The sequence below is a fragment of the Corvus hawaiiensis genome, chromosome 13 (genome assembly GCF_020740725.1).
Source record: "Corvus hawaiiensis isolate bCorHaw1 chromosome 13, bCorHaw1.pri.cur, whole genome shotgun sequence".
NCBI classification, from domain to species: domain Eukaryota; kingdom Metazoa; phylum Chordata; class Aves; order Passeriformes; family Corvidae; genus Corvus; species Corvus hawaiiensis.
Window position 1 is genome coordinate 13396264 of NC_063225.1, and position 27536 is coordinate 13423799.

Consider the following 27536-nt stretch of genomic DNA (forward strand, 5'->3'; position numbering starts at 1 on the left):
CAAGACCCCCCTGCCCCGCCGAGCCCACACACCGCTCAAGTCACGACAAGCCAGCACTCAAACACCGCACACAGCCATCCCCTCTCCAACACCTGCAGGGTCAGCAGCTGCAGGTGTCCCACTGTCAGGCTGGAAAGGAGCCCCAGCCTCCACAAGGCACTGCCATCTCGATGCTCCCTGGGCCTGGCACGCACGGGGAAGCAGAGAAGCAATCCGGGGCTGCCCAGGCCTTTCACAGACACTGCACTGAGGAGGCCCAGCTTAACCCACAGGGTTTCCCTGGCACACTCTTTGTCCCTCCTCCATGCCACAGAGATCCATCTCTCCCCTCCACACTGAACGGCTCCCCCATAGGCATCAGCCTGTCTTTCTGCAAGCAAATCCAGCTTTTATCTAGCCCTCTCCTCCCAATGCTGCTTGCAACATCCTATTATCCCTGCTTCTGCCCTGATTTCTGGACACATGCATTCGTCTTTCTCCTTGCTCCCTTTTCTCTCATAGCTGCCCACCACACAGCTCCTCTGCACCCTTTTTTCCACTTGAGGAACCTGTACCCGATTGCTGACTCCCACGGAATGCAATTCTTGCAACCTCTTAGGTTTCCCTGTGCTGAGTAATGCTCTGAGTATCTACATGCACTCTCCAAGCACCTGCCTACTAAAAGGGTCACTCACTTCTTTCCTGCTAGATGGACATGGCTTCACTGCCATAGGAAAGGCAACTTCCCTCTCCAACCTGTGCCATGTTGCTCACTGGTACATTGCAGAACCCTCTCCTGTCCTTGACTTTTATCGTCAGCTGAAAATTTAAAGCTGAACATATGCAGGATGAACATGGCACTGCTGCCTGATGGTGACCATACGACCTCCCACAGGTTCTTACAGGCATCCATCCTTCAGCCTTGCACCTGCACCGAGGCACTTCTCACTCACCTCTGCTTGTAGCCAGAAGACTCTTGCCTATCTCAAAGGTCAGTTCACTGAATGCTAAAGCAATGTAACTCATCAGCTTTCCATCCTCTACTTCTGGGGGATAGAAAAAATAATCCACGTGGCAGCTTTTTAAATGGTTTTAAACCCTAAACTAGTACCTTCAGAAGAGTTACAAACACATGCTACTCCAATTCTCATGGATTTATTTTGAAACATTTGAGTTCCCCTAGCCTACAAACCAGGTAAACTTTAGTTTCCTTGCAGACTTAAAGGTTGCCTAAACCTGTAAGCTGCACTTGCTTAAAATTAAAGCTGCACAAAATTTAATTAGCCTAAAGCCTTGTAAGCTCATATGTGCATGCATCCATATCAGTTTGCACCTACAAAGCTGAGTTTAAACACAACTGCACTCACTCCTAGGTGGCAAATTAACTGTCCAACAGGTACCTTACACAGCCCTGCAAGGTAGGACTGGCTGCTCCCACCTGGATCATGTTTGTCAGCTCTGGGGCTGCAACCATCAGGCCAGCCCAGCTCCACAGCAGCAGCACAGAGCTCCAGGGCAGCACTGCAGAACCTGCAGCGTGGGGCAGGCCAACACCATCCACTCCACCCACTGCCTCCTTTCCTGCCAGGCTGCCTCTGCAGCCATGATGAATGAACAAGTGAGTCTATCAGAATACTTCATCTAAAACCTGTTAACGAATGGAAATTACAAACAGCAAGCATCTGACGAGTATTTAATACCCACAACTTTAGCGTTCAGTTCTCTGAGTCCTCAGAACAGGGAACAATGCATGCAGCCAGTTTGCTGCCTCTACAGGCAACCAGGGGGACAGGACCCAAAACCCTCAGAACTTAGCCATTTTCTTCTCAAGTAACATACCTGCTTTGCAGGCACAGCCTCATCCATAAGCATTTTGATATATATTTCAGAAGTTTTCATATTGTCATGGTTTTCTTTTGAAAATGCAGCAGAGGGCATGTGACCCATTCTAGAACAAAGTACTGAAGCCACAGCCACACAGGCCACTGAGTTTAGCACCCTATTCAGACAACTTACAGAACACTTGCATAGATTCATTATTCATAGCATTTATACTCCAAACATCCCAGGGAACTGCACAATTACACCACAACTTACTTAGTAAAAGAGTCAAAACCAGAAAAGGCTGTCCTTGATTAAATCTAGATCAGATTTCAGAAAAGCTGTACTAAACTTCTGACTTTCCAAAAATCGTAACGCCAGAGAATTATATTTAAGATATATGTAGACAGTTCTAAAGCAATACTAACTGAGGTCGCCACACTGTTGACATTCACCTGTAGGCCGCAGCACGTTTTCAGCATCTAACAATACACTGAATTATGTTTCTGTAAAAGTTTCATGCTAATGTCACCCACAATTACTTGTCTGAGGGGTCCTTCCAGAAGGAGACATTGCTTAAGAGCACAACAGAATTAATCAGTCTGGATTTTCATTCCTGTGAATCACATCATGTGTAAACATTCCAGTGGGAGAGCAGATGTCCGCATTAAGAGAATGAAAATGTCCTTTCCTGATTATTAACACAGTTTGATTTCAATTTTCAAGGTGAACTATATGCTGCTTTGCCACTCCTTTGCTCAGCAGCTGAACTAATCAAGACAAAACTGCAGCTCACCTGAGTTTGACAAATTCCAGCAGAATACAACACACTCAAGCTATCTCCTGATCCTACACTGGACCTCACCACAAAGCTACTGCTATTTAAAGTACTCAGCAGTAACTAAGAACTTCACTAAAGTGACAAGAATCACTGTAAAGTGACAAATAACAATTATTAGTTTTGCACTGCAAACACTTACCCACTGCAAGTATTTTCACCCTGAACAGCTGGAGCTACTCACCAACAGCACCCCAGTGCATACATGGGTGATTTAAGCGTTCACAGAAGGGCTTCCACACATGTGAACCATGGTACGCATGACCTAAACTTTGGTTTTCAATTAAGTTACAAGTCTCACCAACTTTATTGTACAAACCATGGTGATATATGAACCCACATTCCTAACTCCTCCAAGAGAACCAAGCTAGCAAGAAAAAGCAGCAGTCCATGCAGATATGTTCCATGAGAGCTAAATGGGGACTGCTTAAACTCACTGGTACTAAACACAACAAAGTATTTTGTGTTTCATTTTTATTCTTAGCCTTAGAGCTCAGGACTATTACCATTTTTTTAGCTGCTATTAACTGAAAACTGACTACTCAGTACATTCAGGCATGGATCTACAGGGTAATCAGACAGCTGGCTTCTACTCAGAAGTAATCAATAAGAGATAGGTGTGTGGATATCTTTGTGGAACACAGACTTAATTATATAGGTTACCAAATCTTAAGGGTCAGCATTTTGGCATTTTTTTGAATGATAAAATGATGTTCAAGATTAATTTTTAACTGAAAATTCACTATAAACTGCATTTAGACAAACCTTTGTCCAGTGTAATTAAACACACACAAACCACCAGCATTTCCAAATATTTTATTTGATTCAGCAAGCTATCTCCCAAAATTTGATAGATTATGTTCAAAATATCCTTTTCCAGGGATATTTCTAGCATTTTAAAACTATATCTATCATTCCAATTTCGCTCACTTGTTGAATGGAAGAGGAAAATACACTTTTCCCTCAGCTGCCACTTCATTTCTCAACTTTTTAGGAGTCAGTGATTGAACTATACCACTGGAATCAAGCATAATGAAGGTAATGCAGAGCAGGCTCCTGGAGCCAAAAGCTGGCTTAGCTCTTCAGCAAACAGTGGTTCCAGGTGTGCAGCTTCCAATTACTGCCAGTGAGTAACCCGACTGTCTTTTAAATATCAACTAATTCATTTAGTTTATATGACCACTAACAGCAACTGTAGGCCCTCATCGTTTATCATGCTAATACATTAAAAAAGTCAAACCATAAAGAAAATAGACCAATTTTTTATACGCCCTTAATGAAAGGAATTTTGTCACACTTTGTCAGAGCTTGGATAAAAGGTTTTTGTGGCCCAGTCTGACTCCCACAAGATTAGTTCAAAATTATTTTTGGCCTTTTCTTCAGACAGTCCCATCACAGCAGAAGGAGCTGCAGCTTTCACCAAGGGCTGGCTGGCCTCACAGATGCCTCACCCACAGCAACCAACTTCCACAGAAGCAGCGCATGGACCACAGAGCAATCACTGACCTTGCACTGAAGCACAAAGCATCTGAACCAAGCAGGGTGTGGGAGATGGGAGCCCTGAGTGGATGGTGCCAAGCACCAACAAGCACAGCTCTCTTTGGCAGAGCATCCTGTGTGCTCTTCCCAGGAAACTACTGCCTTCACACCCTCAGCACAGGCAACAAACTGGTTCTGCCAGAGGATGTCCAGCCCAGAAGTAGAAGCTTTGAGTCTCAATTTCAGATTGCCTCCAGACACCGAATTCACACAGGATCCAGAATCCCCTTCCAGAATTCTCCCCCTGGTTTAATAAGCAGCCAAGCCTCTTGAGTACTTTCCTCCAATGAATTAGCAATAAAACTAACATGTGGTTCTGGAAAAAGGAGTTGTCACCATTTTTCAGAGCAGATTAAAAAACAAGACTAAAATTCCATCCACAAAAAATATTAAATAAATGTTAAAGCTTTTCAGTTTAGAGGCCTTGAAAGAGTTACCACTAGTGGTACTGAGTAAGTGCCTTTCCAGTCTGTATTCTACTGTAGCAGTGTCTCTGAAGAGGAAGTCAGAAAGACTACTCCAGGTATTTTCAAGAAGGCAGTAAGGCAAACACAGGAGAACAAACTCCCCATCCTATTACAGGGCACACTTTGCTCACAAACTAATTCTTGTTTGTCCAAAGGATGCTTGTGGTAGATACTTACAAGGCAACCTCGTTCATACTAAGAAAAAGTTCCAACAGTTTGTATTGCTGACCACTTTAAAAACGGTTATAATTCACTGCTTTATAGGCAAAGTCATGAACTGTAATTCCTACTGTCCAGTGCAATCCAACTTTTTTATGCACAGGTGTTCCAACAACCTTATAATGGCACTTAGGAATTTCTGACAAAGAAATACAGATTGCCTGCATGCCTGTGAGACCATCCATCAGAAAGGACAGCCATCGATCATGGACCCTGACATTTAACCACAAACTTCCTCTCAGGGGGAGATACAAACATGCCTCATTTAATAAACAAGTTCTCCCCAGGAACAAGATTTTCTTCCCAAACTTGAAGTACCTGACAATGGGCAAGTGATAGCAGTCCCAGCCAGCTCCAGGGAAAAGCTAAGCAGGACTCATTGCTGCGGAGAAACACAGGTACACCTCCAGAAACCCACGGACACACCCCCTGCCCTGGAACAGCCAGTGCTGCCCATGCAGGGTGTCTGTGGGTTACAGCTGGGGAGGGACAACAGCTCACGTCACACAAGCAATAAAGACAATAAATACAATAAAGACAATGCCCCTCACTGAGTGCAGGTCCCACCAGCTAGAGCCACCCCATCCTCAGCCCTGCAGCAACACCCGGCCTCCCCTCCCTTTGACAGGTACAGTGTCACCACAGCAACCACAAGCAATTAAAAAGAAGCAACAAGGAAAATATTTGGAAAGTTTTGAATAGTTTTTTCCACTGTCTTAATGATTAAACATTCAACAACACAAAACACTTGGCAGCTTACTGAAAGCCTCTTGATGGCACAGCAGCCGATAACAAGCATCCTACTTGATGAAAGATAATCCTTTTTCCATTAAATCAAGAAAGCATTAAAATTGAGATATGGCTAACTCCATTCGGAACAAAACAAAACAAACCCTCAAAATTCCCAAAGATCTAATGGAACACCATAAAACATCCCGCCACTTCCAGAATTTTTAGATTTAGGGGATTCTTCTTGCTGGCTTGAAAGCACCAATTTGTGCTGGCCTTTTGCTCAGGCTCTTTCTGGGTGACAGTGCACTCACTGCTTTTTCACCTATTCAATTTACCTTTTGAATCACCTGCTGATAGCTTTGTAACACACAGTCCAGCATTCCACCTGGACTGCTCCAGAGGGAAGCCAGGAAGCTTCCTCCCTATCCCCGTTGCCAGTTTAAAAATAAAGAGTTCCTTATTTATATAAGAGGCTTTGTAATATTAGATATTAGAAAGGCTTGAACCAAAAATCCAAATTTGGATTCCGATCTGAATTTTGCAGCTCTGGCCCTTCTCCAAATACTTCTGTTTGGCAAGCGGCTGAGGAGAGTAACAAGAGAAGGCAACATACATAAGTTATGGGATCTGTATAAAAACATTAAGCTCAACCCCTGCTCTCAAAACTACACACACACACACAGAGAAAAAGACTAACAAAACCACCCCAAGCTCCAATTAATTAAAAGATTAATCAGTGCTTCAGTGTAAGTCTGATTACCCCAACCTGAGCAGTACTGTCATCTCACCCAATTATACAATTTTTTTCTGATTAATTTATACAGTACCCAGAAACTTTTAGGGAGGGTTTCCAAGTGTTCTTCTCAGGTAGAGATTTGGATTCCTACTTGGCAAGGGCATACAGACACATGTAAATCACACAGAACTCTCCCAAGTGGCAAGCAACCCAGTTACAGAGGCCTGGGATGACAATCCTGCAATTCTGTGCTTATTAAGAACTCATTAGAACTGCTGCTCTGAATCACAAAGTCACACCATCTAACTTGCTTCAATGAAGAAACTCCTGCAGTGGAAAGTAAAATGTTTATGAAACAAGGAATTGCGTATGTTTGATGCTGTGAAGTCAACAATTCCATGCACTCCAATGCATTCCAAATGAACAGCAGTAAAACTTCTCCAAATCTTTTATTACTTGAATAGTGCTTTCCCCCGTATAGTTTTTAGATTCTATTGTTTCAAGAAACAAAGACAAACAAAACCCACAAACAAGAGTGAAAAATCCACTCTTCCTAAAAGCAGGTTTATAAAGACCTTTTTTCTGCAAAGCTATTCCCTCCAACTTGGAGCCAGGATATTCAATAAAACCTCAGCTCCATTCTCCAAAGGTTACATAAAGGTCACCATTCATTTTACTCAGGTTTATTTTCTAACCTTGTAAAAACGCCTGCAGACCAAATTGGCTTCCACACCTGCTGACCTAGAAACTCCACCACTGTGGCGGCCGTGCCCCGTTTTGGAAAGTTGCTTCTCCTCCCACGCCGCCCTGGCACCGACTGCTGCACCGCTGACCTGCCCGCTCCTGGCACTCGGAGGCTTTCCCAACAGCACAGGGATGCACTGCAGCAGGGAACAGCAAAAGCATCTGAATGCTGCTTTGCTGAGAAGGAATTCTTCTGGAAGGCTTCCCCCTAAAAGAAGAGTTTCCTGTACACAGGAATGTGTAGTAACAGGTAACGGGTGCACCTGGCCCTTGTTCAGAGGAGTGGAAGGTCTCCAAACAACCCACGGAGGCCATCTTCAGGAGAAGTCGTCGAGCTGAGAAAGTGACAAATGGTGTAGGATTTATTCTGTCCAATTCATGAGTTCTGCACCACAGATGGCTACACGCTGGTTTAAAATTTGTTTGCAGTCAGAGAATTAGGCACATGAAGTGATGGGATGGATTGTTTTATGAAAACATCTTTCCTAAGAGCTGGCCCTCACCTCAGAAATGCATTTTTTTTCCTCCACAATAACTACATGGGAACTTGTACAGAACAAGGTGGAGTGAAATGAAACAAATTCCACTTTCTGTTCCTATCCATTTGGGGAAGCAGAGTGTGAAGGAGAACGACAAGCTCCTAAATGCTTTGCCCAAGGAGGGGTGTCCTTCCCTGAAATTACCATGAACTACTCTAAAATATGGTCCAGAGTTCAATTTTTTCCTATGTATTTGACTGCTTATACACCATAGCAGGCAATACATTCAGGACAGGCAAACCTCCCCATCACCTGGAAACAGTGGAACCAAAAAGCCAGGGAAAACTGAGTTAGTGACAAGAAATCTTTGCAGTTTTACACATCATCTCTCAGCTGAGGAGCTCAAGGTCCTTTTTCAAAGGAGATAAACACACTTCTGATGTCGCATAGATTTAGTGAAATGAGTGCAGCCTGTACACCAGTCAATGATAATGATTTGATTTTCCTCACAGAAATCAGTAATCTGTAATTGAAGAATTATAACCTGTGTTTCTCACCTCCAACAATGAATTAACCAGGATGAAGAAGGGAATGACGGCCATTGCATTTTGGGCTGAGGACACAGAATAACCACAATTACTCTGTAATCAGAGGAAATTTTGAGTTCTCTCAATTTTGACAGGCTACTTAACAAAATACTGAAGGTTACGTTGGGGTTTTTTCCCTTTATTTCCTGTCTCCCACTCCCAAGCTACGAGAAAAAATGCAGATGGATTGGTTTACCTGTTAATCCAACTTGACTCAAGAAATACTTGTTTTAAAAAAATACATACAGAAATTTCAACTGCAGAAAAAAACTACCAGAAAGGTATATCCACCTGCATTTGCTAAAAGCCTGAAACACATACCCCTCAAGCTTCCCTCTTCATTGCCAGGCATTTTATCAAAAATATCAAGACTGATATCAATTTTTTCTGCTGACCTAACTATACAAATAAGTAGCAATTCTTATTATGAAAAACCTTGACTGCATTTCCCAAGTTGCAGAACATTTGCTCTGCCAACAGCTAAGTGACAATCCACGTTTGCTGACAATGCCTAATGAGGAGTGATGGATGCAACTGCAGGAGGGAGCAGGAATGTTTTAAGTCATAAGAAAGAATGGAGCCTTCCAAAGATTAGAAAACACTGGTGTTACAACCAGCTAATCTGGTTTTCTAGCACAATACCAAGAGCCCAAAACTAACAAGGGCACAATTCACCTCCTACTCCTTCTTCAACATGAGACAAACTGGGCCTTAGGACACATAATTTCGGCACTGCCTGGACTCGCTCGTGGTTTTCCAATACAACTTCTAGCTAGAAGAGTGATTTGAGGACAAAAATTATTGGTCAGAAACCCACACCCACGTCCAGCTGAAATGGCTGCAAATGCAATGCTTTGTGTTTGCCACTCCACACTGCCTGGTCCTCAGCTTGGTTTACACATGAGACACTGGGGCGGGGAAGGACAGAAATTAATCTCTCAAGCAGAATTGCTATATTCAAATCCTAACAGATGCTTTTAGGACAAAAAGAGCTGAGATGCAGGCAAGGTGAAAGAAGCTGGGGCCAATCCATGCACAGATGCAAGCACCAGATTACTATTTACAACAGTAAACAAGTGCTCATTGCAGAATCATCACCAGTTATTCGCAACAGTGAACAAGAAAACAAACCTGTCTGTTCCTTCAATGTTCACAGCTACTGGATTTTGGATTAATACGGTGAGTGGAGGGATTAAATTGCCTAAAACTGTTGGTCTTTTTCTTTTATGCCAGTGATGACAGACCCTCAGCTGACACCACCCTCCCTGGGCCATCTCTGCATTTCAATCCTCATGCCACGCTGCTTTTACATCCATACTTTGCTGGCTGTCTTCAGCTGTAAGATATTCCTTGGCAAGTCAATGTGATACTGAGTAGACTGTGTCTTCACCACCATATGTTTGGGTACAGAAACATCATATACAAATAACACACATTTGGTAATACAGCACCCTCACCCGAAGAAATAATTGAAACCCCATTAGTCTATATGCTCAGACAGCTGACTAGGGAGGTTTTCCTGCCTCGGGCTCTAACGTCTGGACAAAAAGCTATTAATAAATATGAAAGGTTTAATGAATCTAAAGAGAAATAAAAACAGACAGATTAAGGCCCAGTGTCCAGCGAGGACCAGGGCAATTTACAAACCCACCTATGCCGACACTAATCAGCCAGGCTGGGCTCCCAAAGACGTGTTCTCTCTGTCTAGACTTCTAATCCGTCAATGGGAAAAGACATCCAGTATTATTTCTGCCTGCTTCACCCACACCGTAAGAACACATCCAACCGCCTCAGCAACTCACATGCACAGCACAAAACAAAACCAGACACCACTTTGCTGCATGTGTTCCAGTGGGGCAGGCAGGACACAAATACAGATAGACAGTGATGAGCTTCAATTACTGTAACCAAATAGCAGTTAAATACCTGTATGGGATGCTGCAATGCAAATAAATACTTCCTGATTTGTTCTTAAGCACAGCTAGGTCACTCCTTTATCTTCCCCTCCTTAGCTCAAACTAGTGGTCACTTTATATGCTAAAAAACACCCCGACCAAAAAAAAAAAAAAACCAAAAAAACCCAAAAAACAAACCACCAAACCCAACAGACTGGACACCTAAATTGCACATTTTTAAGTCTTCACTCACCACGTCTGCAAATGCAACCAGCAGGACATAACCTGTTGTTTCATACAAGGCACTCCAGATGTACACAATTACTTAATATGTTTTTGTCAACCTACATTTTAATTTAATAAACAGAATAAACTAAGTATGAGTTGAGATAATGAATAGCTCATTGTCCCACTCGCGGCCTGCATCACTCTCTATATTTACATTTGTCTGTAAAGTAGAGGGACAAGCACAGACTTGTTTGTGATCCTCAAGTCCAGTATTTCAGTAGCTGCTATATTTTGCTATACTACTATTTTCATTGACAATACAATTTGAAAACTGAATCCTTTTAAAAAACCAACCAAACAAAACAACCCTGTAACAAACAACAACCAACTAAAACCCTCCATCCACTATGCACAAACACGTGTAGGAAAAAAGGAGGTTGGGGGAAAACAGAGTACTGATCTGGATGTGTTAAACCCACTGGAAAGCAAAGGGGAAACTGAATGCACCAACCTGCCAGCATATGAAACCGGCACGGCAAGGGAAGAGGGGAGGAAGAGGAGGGAAGGAGAAAAGAGGCAGCTCTGCTCCACACATTACAGCTCGTTCTGTTAACAGCAGCGTATTGCCATTTTCACAACCAGCCTTCCACAATCCCTCCCGCTGTTTATCCATCACCAGCACCCACTGAACAGAGAGCAGACCCCAGACTGCCAGAACAGGAGACTTTTCACTGTTTACTGGGGCGCAGTGTGCACAACGGCTCCAGCAGTGCTCTTCATCCTGGGTGCTCCAGAACAACCACCGCATCTCCAGGAAGACGCAAATTAACGTTAAACTCCAACCTCAAATGAAGACTGCTTAATCACAACAGAGAAACATAAGATTTGAAGACATCAAAAGAAAAGCTTTTCTTATAAAAAAATAACCTTATCTTCAAATACTGCATTTCAACAGCACAGCCTGCAGGGAATGGATGCTGCCTGAGAGCAGCAGGGAAGTTGAAGCCCGGTGCAGGAAGCAGGTAGCCAGGAGGAACACTCTGTGAAGGTGAGGAACGCCTGTGAAAGTACCAGGAGACAGGGCTGCAAGGTGCTGGCAAAACCTCTGCTGGTCACAGGCACTTGGCACCAGGCAAGCCACTCACCCCGGGAAAAACGCTACATTCCTTCGTAGCAAATGTGGGCTTGGGCTATTCAACAAGTTCACCTGAATCAAACAAGCAGCTTTCATTTCAGAAGCTAACATATGTGCTCTTTTTCCTTGAAAAGAAAACCCACAATAAAAGCAGAGGTTTTACTTAGTAGCCATTTTGTCTTCAACTTGGACATGATACCTAATCTGAATGCAATGTAAACATGCTCTCCGAGGCTCATTTCCAAACAGCATGTTCATGCAAAGAGAAGAAAACATGAAAAGGCCACCATTAAATACCATAATATATTAGGAGGGTGTGAAGATTTCATGATCTAGAAAGACAGAAAATTCTGCAGTTCATATTCCTTCTCTAGGTCACATTGCAGAGAAAACCAAAACAAAAGGTAGCAAGTGTGGATTAAGGAGAATGAACTATTATTTACCGTTTAAATAAATAAAAATAAAACAACTACCATCCCAATAATAAATGCAATTTCAGTATGCCATACAATAAAAGAATCTGAAGGTAAAATTATATTTAGATTCTCTTTATTTGCTAGTGACATCCCTTCAAACCATACAATCTAACTGTAATATGACGTAATATGCAAGACAGATCAGTATGTTTTTCTTGGGATGAGTATATGTATAAAATACACATGGTGTGTGTGTATATAAAGGAAAACATTATATGAGTAACCTGTATTCACAACTCCTAACTTTCACTACTCTTTATCAGTGCCCTCAGCCAAAAGCAGCTTTTAAAAACATACATAAAATACAAATGCTGCAGGTGACAGCCTCTTACAGGTATTTAAGAAAAAAACAACAAAAAACGATAAAGTGCTTTATGTGCAGCAAGCTAAACTCGATTCACCTCGTTCCCTCAATATACGTAAAATAAAATTCTTAATTAAAATGCTGATTTTACTAGGAATTTGAAATTTTAGGGGAAAAAATCAACAAAAAATAACCTGGCTTCCTATGCAGAAACTTGAAAACCATCGTAAGCTCCAGCCGAAACTGCATTTGAACTGCCTGACTGGGACTTCAGAAGAGCAGAGGTTTACAGAAGGCTGGACAATCGCACCCTTCCTGCCCGGCTCCGCAACCCCCGCTGCACCAGCGCCGCGGTGGGGGCTCATGTGCGCGCTACAAACACGGCCGGGAGGGCCGCGGAAGATGCGCCCGGCTCCAGCGCCCGCGGCAGGTGACCCGTGCCCACCGCCCCACCACAGCCGGGCAGCGCCGCCGACCGCCCGCACACGGGGCTGGTCCTGCCCGGGTGGCATCACCCGCGGGCACGGCTCGGCCGCGACCCCCGCCCGCGAACACGCGTGTGCTCCGCGCTGCCCGCACAAAGGGGCCGCGCCCCCCCCCACCCGCACCCACGCAGCCCCCCGGCCCTTGCCCCGCTCCCCCGGCCCGGCCCTTACCAGATGGAGCTGCGGATCTTGTGCTGCAGCGCGCTGGCCTCGCCACCCTGCAGCCCCGGCACCAGGGCCGGCAGGGCCCCGCCGGGGGCGGGGGTGCCGGCGAGCCGCCGCGGCGGCTGCCCTCCCTCCGGCTGCTGCTCCTCGGCCATGGGACGTAAGCGGCGCTGGCCGCACTAGGCCTCTGCCGCAGCGCTCGAGTGAGTCGCCTTCCCCCGCTGCCCGGGGGACATCACGGGCGGAACCCGTCCCGCCGCTACGCCGCAGGATGGCGAGCCCGGCCCGCGGCTCGGCGCATGGCGCCCGGCCCCCGCCGCCCCCGCGCAGGGTCGCTCCGCGCTCCCCCGCCCCGCAGCAGCACCTGGCCTGGCCCGGCCCGCCCCGGCCCGCCCCGCGCTGCTCCTCGCCCCGCGGAACGCCGTGCCCGCCCGGCCGCCGAGTGCGCAGGCTCGGCGTGCCCGACACTCGGGCCGCCCCGCGCCGCCGCCGCTGCCGCTGGGGAGGGGGCTGGGGCCGGGTCCGGGACCACGACTGGAGTCGGGGGCGGCGAGTGCAGCCAGAGCGGGGGGGCGGCCCCTCCGCCAGCCCCGGGACCCCGGCCGCGGTGGGGAGGGGGTGGACTGCGCCCGGAGCGGCGCAAATAACACACGTGTGTGTGTGTGTGCGTGTGTGCGTGCCTGCCTGCCTGCCTGCCTGTGTGTGTGTGTGTGTGTGTGTGTGCGTGTCCCCGTGTGTCACAGCGCACACAGCCGTGCGGCACACGCCGCTGCCCCGCTGTCCGGGCGCGCCGCAGACACGTGAAGGCGCTGCGGCGGCAGCAGCATTACATCAGCTGCGGCACCGTGGCCGGGTGCGCCCCGCAGCCCCCGCGCCCGGCCCACCCCTCCGCCGCGGCTCGTAACAAAATAACAAGTGGCTCCGTGCTCACATGGCCCTGAGGAAGCCAGACACCGGCACGGGCGGCGGTAGGCCGGGCCATCGCTTGTCCTCGGGCTCCCTGTGTGTCCCCTAAACATAAGTGGGGCTGGGCTGCCTTTACTCACAACCTTTTTGTTAACAACGTTTTCCCAAAATGTAAGTTGTGCAGCTAGCACAACTGCTTTCTCTGAACGACGGGCACAAACCATATTTCTGCTCCTCGGGATCGTGGCTTTCCATGTAAAAAGCCAGAGGAACTGCACAGCCTGGGATAGTGGACAGGTAAATACCTAAATTCAGGGACTCTGATACAAGGTGACCATTATTAAAGTAATTATTAGGAGTTGGACTCGCTGACCCATATGGGTCCCTTCCAACTCTGGGTATTCCATGGTTATTGTTTCTCTTCCTACTAGGGTTATGGAAACAAAGACTGCTCAAGCTGCCCCCCCTGTTGCCCCTATTTTCCCAGCCACTCCAGTTCTGGTCTGTTCCCACTGGAATTCACAACCTGGACACTCAGCCCATTTGGCAGGGGCATGGACATGCAGGTACCCCCCTCTGACACAAGGATGGAGTGACTCCCCAGCCTGTGCAGATCACAGAAAATGTGGGCTTAAAGGTGACTAATAATATAAATATACACATGGAGACACAGCATTGCTAAATTTAGGAGATGAGTATTTTGTCATCAACCAAAGCAAAGGCCTTTCAAAAATAAATATTTGCTTACGTCTCCACTGCTCCAAAATCAGAACATTGATGGCTATGACAATGATGATCTTACCCTTACAAAACCTCTCATCAGAAAAAAACCTAAGCTCTCTTGTTCTTGCCTCTTATTAAAAACATTTTTTAATGTTAATTGAAAATTTCTGAAGGTCATCCAAAAAATAAAGAAGAAAAAAAAAATACAAGTAAAATTGTAATCAGAAGTAAACAGAAAAGTAATCAATTTTAAATCCCTAACTGCTAGGCTTTTTGCAAGAAAACTGCATCACTGTGCAGGTAAACTGGCACAGGAAGACAAGGGTGAATGTCCTTGGTGATATTTTCTAGTTTTGTGGCAATTTCCACTTAATAGCAACTGTATCAACACAGCCAGGGTTGCTTCTGTTGAGATCTTTTGTTGGACTCTGTCACATCTGCCTGGTCAGAACTTAAGCCACAGGGATCCAAGCCATAAAATCATTCTGGCCAATGCCTATCTATTAGCCCCAGATTGAAATTGATGGTCCTACATCTCAGAATAAAGTTCGACGGATGTGCATAATGTTTGTAGGATCAGAGACTATTACAATAAATTGTAAAAAATACACATTATTTCAGTGTTGCTTTCAGTCTAAACCAGCAGCTTGAAGACAAGTTTATTATTTAGTTCCTCATGAATTTAGTTCCCAGATACGTCCTTGTAAGCATGTTTATTTACAGCTGTATGGGCATCATATGACAAAAAGAATATTAATGAGTCACTTCTCTTCTGCAAAATCTGCAATGCCATGCCAGGCTGGCACCCAAGGGCCACCAGTGCCACCCTGAAATCACACCAGGTGTTTTAGGGGAGACCGGGATTAAACTGGCAGAGAGATTAAACAAGTGAGCCAGATTCCCAGGTTGCATTTCTGTGGTCAAAATGGTCCATGGGCTTCAATAGCTATGTTTATGCTCCCATATCTCACCATCAATCAACTGTTCTATAAAGAAAACCTCTTTTTTTTCTGTGCCCTTTGGTGTGAAGCCTTTCAGCTGTAAGCCTGTTATTGCTGGGTTTGAGCATCAGGCCCAAAATAAGACTCCACAAAGGCCCAAAATGAGATCGAGGTACTATTTTGTGTAGTCCTAGCAATAAAAAAGAATTCAACATTTTTTCACAGTGTGATACTTGGAAGAAATGGGGCTGTGTTGTGTATAAGTACAGCAGAGAAGCTCACACTCTGCTTTCCACGAGCCTTTTCCTGTTAGGAGTAATTCTCCCTCAGTGTTTTCCTGGCATTGGCACAGGTTTGTTACACGCCTGTTTCCACACTGAGCAGAGAGTCTTGCCCTTTACACAGCAGTGGGCTCATAAATGGGGGCCATTCTGGCTGCCTCCCACACAACCAGCTCAACTTGCCTTGTGTTTGGTACCGTCCCTGCACCTGTGCAAAATGGGCAAAAATGGTGGTAACTCATACACAGTTTACATGGCCATAACTGCAGCAAAGAACAAATAGATCCCAAATTACTGTGGCGACAAAGAGCTCATGCTGACAGAGTTAACTTGAAGATACTGAAGGGAATTATTTAACAGCTATGAGATAAACAGCTATGATGCAGACTGACTGGACATCTCCAGGGATTATCCACCAAGGACCACTAAAACCACCTGCTGGAGTTCTTGTACCTAATGGCTCTGAAAATCTTCATTGATGCAGAGATTTAGCTCCTGGTCAGCACTGTATAAGAAACACACCAAAAGTAATACGAAAGAGTTAATTTAAAGACCCATTACTGTAAAGAAAGACATGTGTGAAAGTTTAAGCATGTCAGAAATCAGACTAGTGTTGGCACGACCAGGATCTTTCCTGTTCTTTCCCATTTTCCAAATATCTGCCCTTACTGAAGAGCACAGCAGCTGAACTGTTGAGTAGGTGGGGGCTTCCTCTCTCCTTCTGCAGACAGATTTTACTTGTCTAGAAACTGTTGTTGCTGTACTAGTACTAAAAATTCCTGTCTTTTCTAACTCAAAAGCACTGGAAGTGTCCTGTGCGGGACAGACATATTCATTCAAGGATGATCTTCAAAAGAAAATGAAAGAGCCATTTCGGAGAAAGAAAGAGCTGGCTGTCTGCATGAGGACAATCTCCACTGTGCAGTCCTGTGACAGGTGAGAACCAACTCCATTTTGCCAGGTTAATTCCAAAAGCTCTGTTTATTTCCCTTCCATTTCTGGAGCTTGGGATCTAACACAAGCCCTCTCTGTGGAGAAAAGTTGTGCTTAAGTATTGTCTACGCGATTTCCCAGGATTTTCTCTACTGCACTTTAGCGTGGCTTTGTTTTGTTTTTTTTCCATTATGAATTGTGTCTGACAGTTGGGGAATACAGCATCTCTCACTTTCAGGGAGGAATGCCTCGCTGCCCTTTCTCCAGCTCACAGCCAGCACAGAGGGGAAGGCGCTTTTCCCTGTCAGTAGAGAGGGATCTGCCGCCTCTTGTCTAGCACAGAGCCAGGGACCTGCATGCTCAGAGGCTAACCTGAGGTATGAGCCAGATAAATTATGAAATCTCACTATCTTTATCCTCAAGACAAACATGAAGCACATTCTGTGAGGATAATTGACTTTAAAGGCTTGCGAAAAAGAGACACTTCCCAAAAGCTTTAAACACCAGTTCAGTGAACTCCATTTTGATGCCTTTTTGCAACTCTCCTTCCCTAGGGATCTGTCTCTGTGTATCCTGAGCTATGCCCAAGACATTTAGCTCTGGTTCTGTTTGTTTTGTTACCTCCATTCATGTGTAGTATCTGTAAAATCAAAGTGCAATAACTAGTAATTCACCTAACAAATTTTAACGAAAACTCTAGCTTTTATGGTTTCAATTATAAAAAAAAAAAAAAAAAAGCCAGTTTTCCCAGCTTCAAACTCACATCATCCCAGCTGACAGAAGAAACTGGTCTGTGTTCAAACTGGGCAGTGAAAAGAGGGCTCCTTTAATTACAATGAAAGCCTGCTTGACCAGAAATTTTCTAAGCTTTGCTGGGTCTTGCAGCATCTGTTTGGAGTGGGAAGGAGAGTTGTGTGGTGCACAGTATGGCCACTTGGCAAACAGAAATGTTAAAAATGTGCCAGGGAAGTCTGAGATAGGCCCCGTGATCATGAGTCCATCTCCAGCAAAGGATGAGCATTGACCACCCCTCTGCCTAGTGATGGAAATGGGCTTTAGACCTCTGCAGGGCAACTTTAGGGCACTAGTGAAAGGGATATTCATTATATCCCTTTCACTAGTGCCTAAAAGAGCACTTCCTCTGTGCGGATGTGGACGATCACAAGGCGCAAGACAGCGAGGCCCAGGCTCCCAGCCTGGCTATGGCTTGCCATGGCTGGTCAGATGAGGGTGTGGCATTTTGCTGGGGTAAGACACAGATCACTTGCATTCCGTAAGTTATGATGACCAGATTAAATTCTCAAGGTCTATCCATGTTCTTTGGTGATACAGATAGTTTGAAATTTCATTTCTGTAGACTGTCTTCTCTGTACAGTACAATAAATCTTTGTGTCAGTGTAATGTCAAATGGGCTCAGCTGCCGAGCTGTTAAAAATGGAGTGTGGTGTTCCTAGACACTGCATTCTTGTCTTCAAGCTGGAAGTCAGTAAGGTAGAAAAAGGCACCAACTACTATAGCCTAAGAAAACTACATCAAAGAGGGCAGTGGGTCAGGAAAGTGGTGATTCAGACTGTCCTGTACAAGACTGTTAAGTAGAAAGGAAGGGCTGTCACAGAAAGAAATACCGAAGTTTGGTACTAGGCTGAATGAGGTTTTAAACTTTTTTTTTTTTTTCCCCCCATTTTTGGGGTTGTTGAATGTTAATGTTCTGCAGGTAGAAGCTCAGGGAAAAATATTTTCAGTCAGACCCCTATGTAGATGCCTGATCTTGTAAGTTGTCTCTTGTGCTGACCCAGAGACTCAGTTCTGGGGAGATTTTGACTGAATAATGGCCAAGGAGGGAGAAATATATGCAAGTGACATGTAACAAAGCAACCAACACTTCAGTCTTCCTGGGATTTCTTTCCTTTTGAGATCCAGTAGTAAACTGGAGAGGTACAAGCAAAAAAAAAAAAAAAAAAAATCCAACATTGCCTACCTGCAGAACAGCTGGAGTGCAAGGAAGGGGTCAGCTACAGTTCACAGGGGCCTTGCCACCTGCACAAAATCATCACCCAAATTAGCCTGACACAGTAAAGCAGTGGCTCCAGGTATCTGATGGCAGGAAATGGGAGAGCACCAAATCCCCAAACACAGAGCCACATGGCATGGGAACCATGAATTTTAGCTACATTGGTTCAGTATTTGAATCCCCAGATAAACTATGGATGTCCTCAATCTTAGACGCCTGAAGGATTTCTGGAAGATTTCCAAGTTATACAGCCTCCTGAGAAACTTGTTTGCATTTTCTCCTGTATGCAAATTGCCAAGGCAGCAATCCAGCAATACTCAAGTGCTTGCGATTATGGCGTTGCCCTTTGATTCCCCATCCTGAGAGCAGGTAGCATCTTGAAAGATCAAACCCAGCCTGAGGACATATTAAGGATATTTGTTCTGAGAGAAGTTGCCCCCAGAAATGGGGGAAAGGAAAATGCTCCCTGCATATTGTGACTACAGAGCAGACGGGTAAACCCACACCACAGTAAAGCCTTCCATTCGGACCTTCTTCTTTCAGCTCTCTCCCTGACAAGACAGTGGCGTGCCCTGTCAAAGATCAAAGCAATCACATCTCTTCACTACTGGTTTATGCCCATCTCGTTTTAACACTTCAGTTCCTCTTGGTCAAAAGTCCAGTCCTTCCCCTGCTCATCTTCTGGCTGACAGCTCCACCACTTCTGAGCACCACTTCAGGACCCTCTTTTCCACAAATGCTTTTGCCCCAGGGGCTGCTTCATGGACTCTTCACAACTTTTCTGTCAGCAGCGACTGCTCTCCAGCCTCGATGGCTGCTGAAGGCATCAGTGCTGTGCCTGGGAGCGGTGCTATCAGTGCCTCGTCAGGACTCAGCAGGAAACGTCTGGCCTCCTCTCCACGACCATCTGCTAAAACCCGGCCTCCTCTGGCGGGAGTCCAACACAAAGTAAACAGAGTTTCACAGCCAGATTTCAAACAGCAAAATAACTGAGAAATATGGCTCACTGCTTCTGGTTTTCAAATTCAAAACACTGAAGTCCCTAGAAGCAAAAATCCTTTATGGATCCTAAGACCTCCTGGTTGCCAAATGGATCCATTGCAGCTAACACTACGGAGAAAGTGCAGTGATGTAGCAATTTTAGTTAGTTACACCTAATTAGTTCAATTTATGCATTTGGTAATTTTTAAGATGATTTCTTTCTCAAGATCAGCGATGGAGAAAAATAAATTTGTTAAACTGGAGATTTCAGCTTGAAATATTTGTATGGGTAACAGTACAGAGAGAAGAGTTCTGAATCTTGCTACTGTACAATATTTTTCATGGTATAGGAGAGAGAGGAGGACTCAATGAAGTGTGAAAGATTTTTTAAAAGAACAGATTGCCATGTCTTTTAAAATAGGTCAAGTTTTTGGCCTAGTTTCCTTTAGAGCATCCCTTAAAGCAATGGGGTTGGAATATCCATGACAGTGCCATTGCTTTTTTTGTTTTTAGCCATGTCTGTGTGTGGGTCTAGTTGTAACACAGAAATGTTCCAGTGTAAAACTCTGACGGCAAAGACCACATATCTCCAGGAGTATTTGTGAACAAGTTACACTGAACAATAAAATCTCAGCAGTGGCTGCATTTCATCCTTATGGGTAATGTTATTCTGAAACAAGCGACTGAGAAAAAACAAACTGTTAAATAAGATCATGGCCAGTGAAGCCAAAACCTGCAGACACAAATCCTGTCAAACCTAATCTATTAACCCTCCAAATTTCAGGAGGGTTTGCACTGTTGTTTGCTTTCCATCTTTAAATTGATTAAATCAATTGATTAACTTGATTTAAGCAGAACGGAGAACTATAATAATGACAGGCAGACTGAAGATACACAAGATAGCACTTGTAAGAACAAACCAAGGCCACCTATGTTGAATGGAGATAAAATACAACAGTCAGCTGTCAAAACAAAAAGAATCTGTATGTGTACATTTAAATTCTGAAAAAGGATGTTCAAGATATTTAAAGAGGGAGGAAATTCTGCAAGCAATATTAATTAATATGGAATAAATACCATCTGTCTTCTTTGTACAGAGCAGTCTGGTGTGTATTTTAATGGCTGCGTCTTTGCTCTATGAACATAACAGGTATAATACATATGTATTTATTATGTTACATAGACTTAATTATTCCACATAATACACATACCAGTAATTGCAGGTGGCCTTAGTGCAGCTATATGGAGTGAGGCAGGACATGAGGAGGATCTCCTCCACCACAGAGACCTGAAAAAAGGCCAGATACAAATCAAGAGTGGTTGTGTTTGGAGACTACAAGGACAGGACTTGTCACTTTACCTGCTCTCCCCTGAGGCTGAGACGGGTGCTCAGTACATCCCTACTAAGATGCACATTTTTCTCCCCACTAAGCTGATCCATAAGGGATAGTGCCGTTCAGGCACAGCCATTTAGAATGTACCTTGTTGTGGTGAAACTCTGGATTGACCTACTGCACAGCCAATAGTAAACATCAGTTGGCTTACAGTGTTGTACAGTAATAAACACACTGAAGAGCTTGTCAATGCACACTTTGGGAAAGAAGTACAGTCTGGAACAACAGGGCCTGTGCACACACTTGGAATACAAAATTTTTGCAGGCTGTATACTTCATTATGAAAACTGTTTGCGATTCCAGTTAAGCTGTGAGTGAAGGCAATGCAAAGGCTTCTCTGGTATTCATCTCACTATAGTGTGGAAAGATAAATCAACCTTTAATAATGGAGACAGTTTTAAGAATACCTTTCTTTTAATGATTATCATTATTTTGCACAGAGATTTGTAGTTGTAACCACCATCATGAGTGGAACCTTTGTTTTGTACCTGATCCTACTCTACATCCTTTGCTGAGCAACCAGTATGAGCTGTTACACACATGCCTTTGTGTGCACAGTTTGTGACATAAAAAGGCTCAAGAAGGAGAAAGAGGAACTTTCTCTTAGCAGAATATCACAAAATGCAGGAAAAGTCATCTAGAGAGCTCCTAAGGATTCTGACTTGTGAACAACTTTTTTTCACATACTACTCCCACTACTTCCTGTGAGACAAGAATATTACACACACAGGTTTGGTTTGAGTTTTCACACTGGCAGTTCCTCCCAATGCTGTTCATATATCAAAATCACTTTCACTTCATAAGAAAGCATAAATTCTTCCAATAATAATTCTAAGAATATTATTTTTGTCTGCTACACTTTAAATGATTGACAAAGATGCTGGGCAGATTTGTGATGCACTTGATATAGAGCAGGAAAATGTTAGTGGCTCTGCAATGATTGCACTTCCAATAGCTGGCAAAGACTTATCTTGAAAAGAATCTCACTGAAAAGTTTTCCTCAGCATGAATATGTGACAGCAGAATTACTCAGTAAGGAGTGGTGGACTAAATCTCATTAATTTATAATCTGGATCAAGGTGGGGAAAAGTCATATTATTTATTTGCATGAATTTATAAGCTTCACACAGAGTTTTACTCACCAGCATAGAGCTCAGTGGAGCAGAGACATTATACTCTCTTATCAGGGTGAAATATAAGAAATGAAAGATGGTTTATTTAGGATACTGTACAAAGGTCCAGATTTTTCATGCCTTCATCTGCCCTCATAAAGCACTGTGGGGTCCTGATGTCAGCGGCACATTCAGATTCCAGGTGCAAAACAGAAGCTGTGAGTGGAATGCCTGTTCTGTGGAACATGCAGAATAATTACACTGCATGCTAAAGTGAGGGAACTGGCTCAGCTCTCTGAAGGATGGGACTTTATTCTGTTGGGCTAAAGCAATCATCTGTGGGGTTGGAGCCAAGAACGTTGAAAAGAAAATGTTGTTCATAATCCATCTGGCTGAAATCTTATCCTATCTAAGCACTAGATGTAGTTCAGAGCCAAAATTAGACTATCAAGAGAGGTACCAGTCAGATGGGGATGAAGCCAGAAAGCTGTTGAGAGAACCCGGTCCCTGGGCAGATAAGAACATGTGAACAGGGTGACAGGAAAAGGCTGGGGAGCAGCTCCCATGTCAGATGAGCATGGCAGTGAATGAGTCAGCAGTGGTGGTTATGGTCTTCTCAGTACCTGTGGTCTTAACTGTGTTTGGGTTGGATGCTCAACCCAGCAAGAAACCCAGTATCAAATCAGTTCAGGTAAGAGAATGGCATCCTTTATCAAGATGCTTTATCAATGTCTTAATTAGTGGAACAGTTCTGTATCACTACTCTTACAAATCAATACCGCATACAGCCAAGAAAGAAGCTGCTCCCACACTATCAGGTTTCTAACATTGCCCTAACAATTCAAAAGAAGAAAGAAAAAAAGGTATAAATTTCAATACAAGAAGCACTTCATGTCCTCTGCTGTTTTTAAGTGAACCTAAGGGATGACTCATGTATTTAAATAACTTTTTAAGAAATATGTGTGAAATTATGGAAATTTACATAAAAAGCTGCCACTTTACAACTTATATGATCTGGGGATAGGAGGAAAGTGTGTAGCTTATAATTAATAAAATACTGGACTTTACTATTTGGGATGGTGCTCCGGGTTCTTCAGCATTTCTAATCTGAACAATTTCTAGTGGAGTGGCCCAGTTTACAAACCAGTACACTTTGCAGCTGGATCTTTTATACCACCATGCAAAGAGTAAAATAAATAAATTGGTAGGTCACCTTTAACTTGATTTTCCTGACACAAATAATTTTCTTTCCTTCATGAAGCAAGGAACAAATCTCTTTCAGCATTAAGAAGAAAGGATGTAGGGGCAGCTTTCCCTCTGCTCACTTGCTTTAACTTTGAGAATGAATTGATCACATTTTGTTCATAAAAATTTCTCATGTTGGGGCATTTCTTTGTTCACTTCTTTTCTTATATTTTCCCCTTTCAGTTTTTCAAAAGTCCTCTCCTCAAATTCTAGCAGAACCCAAGCTCAAAAATTTCAACCACAGTTTTAGAATATTGCTATTTACACAATGTTGTAAGGGCCAATTAGCCAAGTGTGACATCAGCCCAGAAGTAAGGCTTGTCTCAGATACAGGCTGTGTTCTGTCCACATGCAGGATGTAGGAAAAATACTGTTTAGTCCTTTTATTAACTTAGCAGGCACCCAACTTAGAGCTGTGCCTGTTCAGGCGTCTAAAAACAGTTTGCACTAACCGTGCCCTCTGGCTTCCTGGCAGGGCTACTCCCATACCAGTAACTTGATACGTTCACTCATGGTCACCATAACACCAGCCAAGCACATGGAAAGAAGATCTTTAGAAAATACTTCAATGGGTTAAAAAAACCAGCAGGTCTCAGCTACCAAAGCCATGTCTGGGATTCTTCCCTCTGCAACACAGAGAGACGGCTTGATACCTTCTGGCTGTTTGCTGCTTGAAGAGGAAAAGGATGATTGTGCAGATGGCAAGTTTGTGCACAGAAAATCTGTTTTCAGATTTGCACAATTGACTAGTTTGAGTTGCTTTATTCCTCCAGCACCAAGGTAAGGGAGGGGGTAGAAAGGTATCAGCTCTCCTAATGGCACATAGTTTGATTAACTAAACGTTACAGGCCTAGATTCTGCCCTCACCGCTGGTGCAGCTTAGAGGAGGTGATGCAGTTGCACAGCCATGTTAGAGGACAAACACTGTCATGGCACAGTTACAGAGCTTTATTACTAGTAATTTAACTGTCAAAAAGGAAACAATATACTGCATAAATGCCTGGTAGGTGGTTAGAAAAGATTGTGGTTTTAACCTTATCCACAGTGTATTTAATCTCAAATTATAGATGTAGATATAGAACACACTGGTGTTACTTTTAAACATTGCAGACCTGCATCTCTGTAAGAGAGTAGGTTTTTTTTCTGATTTTGTGTTCATTTTGAGGGATTTCTTGAATAGAAATTTCAACAATCACAGCACACAGTTGTCTGTTGCAAAAAAATATTATTCTGCTTTTCAGCAATCTCCTCTCTTTCTGAAAGCATAGACAAATTAATGAAGGATAATCATAGCTTAGTCATAAAAACAATCTGTCAATATTTACATGGTGCTCTTTCATTTCTTGGTCTTTCTTTGCTGGTTTGATACTTCAGCTAAGCCCAGCATGCATCACCAAGCCCTGGATCTAATAACTTGGGAAGATGGTATTTTGAGATGCATTTGCATCAGCAAGAGAAAATCCAAAGGGAGTAAGGAGAAGTGTCCTCAGCATGATTCAAAATAATTGCTGAATGAGAGGTCAGGATATAATAGGATGAAAAAAAAATGCAAAGGAAAATAAAGCAGGCAGCCAGAATCCAACTGGTGAGTCTGGTGAGTTGAGCTGCTATGTGCAACAATGAGAAGGTCTGTGGGTGCACTGGCAACTTCCTCAGATACTGACTGTAAAACTTTAAATTGATTTATACTTCTTTTCAAAAAAGATGCAGCTAATACATAGCTATGTCAGGTCCATTTAAAACTCCTCTGCTCATCTGGGGTTTTGGTATCACTCTTTAGGGGCCTAAAGAAATTCTCCTGAGAAAGAAAAGGATTGGACCTTGAAAACTCCCAGCTACAACAGCTGGTGCCACAGGCATTGTCTGGAAGAAGAGCAGTTTAAGAGCTATCAGATGGCTTTTCCATCTCACCGGCATTACAGCTTCATAGTTCTGACTTATTAGGGATCAAACACAGATATTGATAGCTATTTGAGCATAAATATGACTTCTCAGACCAGAAGTGGGGGCTTTCAGTGTGATAGGAGCGGGCCCACTGCTTTAGCAGGGCACTGAAGCAAGGCGAGTGAACGCTCAGACTCTTTTTCGTGGCAAGTACCTGAGTGCTGCTGCTGCTTCTGAAACCCAGCTGCTGTAGTATTGCAAAGAATAACTCAGAGCAAGTATGAAACCAAAAGTACTGCCACACAGACACGGCATATTTCTTTCAGAAGGTTTTTACCCAGAAGTATGGTTGTTAGCTATAAAAGTCTTTCTCATTCATGCTTTTTGGTTTTGGTTGGGGTTTTTTTTTCCATCATTCTTGCAAACCTGCTGCTTGGAGACTAAGCAAATAAATTTTATACATGGAACAGTTTTATCACAACTGATTAAATGAACATCCTCTTTCTTTCTTCACATTGAAAATACTTCTAAAGATTTTTACAGTTACTGGGGCTGGCAATAATTCACAGTCAGAGAAGGCTCTGGAACACAGCATGATGGGGGTGCTTTCAGGGACAGCATACCTGAATTCACTTACTGAACTGGTGTCTGAATCCTCCAGTTCAGGGAACAAAAATATGACACACAGCTTCAAAGATCCCATAAATGGTTCCAAATAGTTTGTTTTCCAAATATTTCCAAGTGGTTTGCTTATTTTGAATTTCTGAGACACTTATGGATGACACAATCTTAGCATCAAATTATTGCCAAGTGCGCACAAGCCTCTTCCCAGAAGATCTGGCCCGGGGGTGAATAATGTGTTTGGTGCATTTGCAACACAATTACAAGGCAGAGGACAGAGCACGCATTGCCCTGCTCTGCAGTTTGCCTCAATTCAGACACTCTCAACTTGAGCTACTCGGGTAGAAGAAGCAGCTTTACAATTTTTCCCACAGTACACTTCCCTCCTAAAAATCTCCCACACAAGCATTCTTACTCCTGCAGCCCCATCAATGCTGGTGCCTGTGGGAGGGCTGGCACTTTTGGTACATGAACATTTGGACCCTCTATAGTGTCTGCTCTGCTCCCTTGAATACATTTGCACGTAATCAGAGCAACGTATGACAAAGGGTGGTCTGCTGTGAAAGGTACCCAGTGCACTTGGACTTAATATCCCCTCATTTCATGTGGATAATGATGCTCTTTCTTCCCCCCAGATTCTCTCTTTTCCTCAAAACTGCTGAGCGAGAAAGACTGGAAGTTCTGTCTGAGGAAACTGAAAACAATAAAAGCTATGGTCTACTTAGGAAAAGTGCTGTAAGAGAGCCAGGCTCTATATTATTATACTGTCCAATATATTGTAATAAAACATCATTAAAACTGAAACAGTTGAGTTCATTTTCAAATGGATAATGTGTGGAGATAAACGTTCTTCAGATTATTCTCATTACTATTTTCACATACACTATACTGGTTTTCATATAAACACTGTATGATCTTATGTAGTATGTAGTCAAATAGCTGGAATCCATTAAAAGCATGCTCCAGCTGTGCAATCACTGTCCTCAAAAAGATGCATTTTTTACGTGTGGTTAATGCCAGAAAGAATCTACAGCTTCAATTATGAGAACATCAAAATATGTTGTTTATTGCAGAAAAAAAGCATTTGCAGCAATTTAAAATATCCAGTCAACACCACACTGCTAAATCTAGATAATAGAAATCCCAGAGAAATTTGAGCTAAATCTGTCTGGATTATAGCCATGGGATTATCTGAATGCTAAATTACTGTATATGTTTAACTCACAAACATGAGCACAGACAGTATAGGAATATGGATGACTATGCAGATCGCAATAAAACCCATCCCCACGGGACTTTTTAATACACTAGGTAAACAACTCCTCTCAATTTATCAAGCATTCTGGATTGAATTAACGCTGTCATTTACTTTGCTGTTGCTGTGTAGAGGAATATGGTTTAACAGGAACAGCTTTAGCACTAGAAAAATAACAAAGGTTTTCTCTGTGCACCCTTCACAACATAGAGAGAGCAAGAATATTAATTGGCTGTGTTTGTATAACTGAATTAAAGAAAATACAACGGCTGTTTAGTGTATAATCAGAAAACCAAATTATATGCAATATTGAAAGAAAAGATTAACCCTGATTGTCTTATTAAACCTTCCTTTCCCCTCCCCCCTTGTTTACACACCAGTGTTTCTGGCTTTCTAAGGATAAACGGTGAATGAACCTGG

General features: G+C 43.5%; 1 protein-coding gene and 1 long non-coding RNA gene across 3 annotated transcripts in view; one reads left to right on the plus strand and one right to left on the minus strand.

The window, feature by feature from the left end:
• Nucleotides 1-13135, minus strand: part of RFX7 (regulatory factor X7) — a 50109-nt gene extending 36974 nt beyond the window's left edge. The window contains exon 1 of the mRNA XM_048317727.1: nucleotides 12836-13135. Within this exon, the coding sequence (XP_048173684.1) occupies nucleotides 12836-12984 (149 nt within the window). The 5' untranslated portion in view covers nucleotides 12985-13135. The remainder of the gene's footprint in view (nucleotides 1-12835) is intronic.
• Nucleotides 13136-13392: 257 nt separating this feature from the next.
• On the plus strand, nucleotides 13393-26649 carry LOC125332519. Of its 2 annotated transcripts, none has more exons than XR_007206538.1 (3): nucleotides 13393-14032; nucleotides 16481-16616; nucleotides 26497-26649. It is a non-coding gene; the product is annotated as an uncharacterized LOC125332519 (long non-coding RNA). The 2 variants fall into 2 exon arrangements; XR_007206539.1 differs by lacking the exon at nucleotides 26497-26649 and adding an exon at nucleotides 19168-20653.
• The last annotated feature ends 887 nt before the right edge of the window (nucleotides 26650-27536 follow it).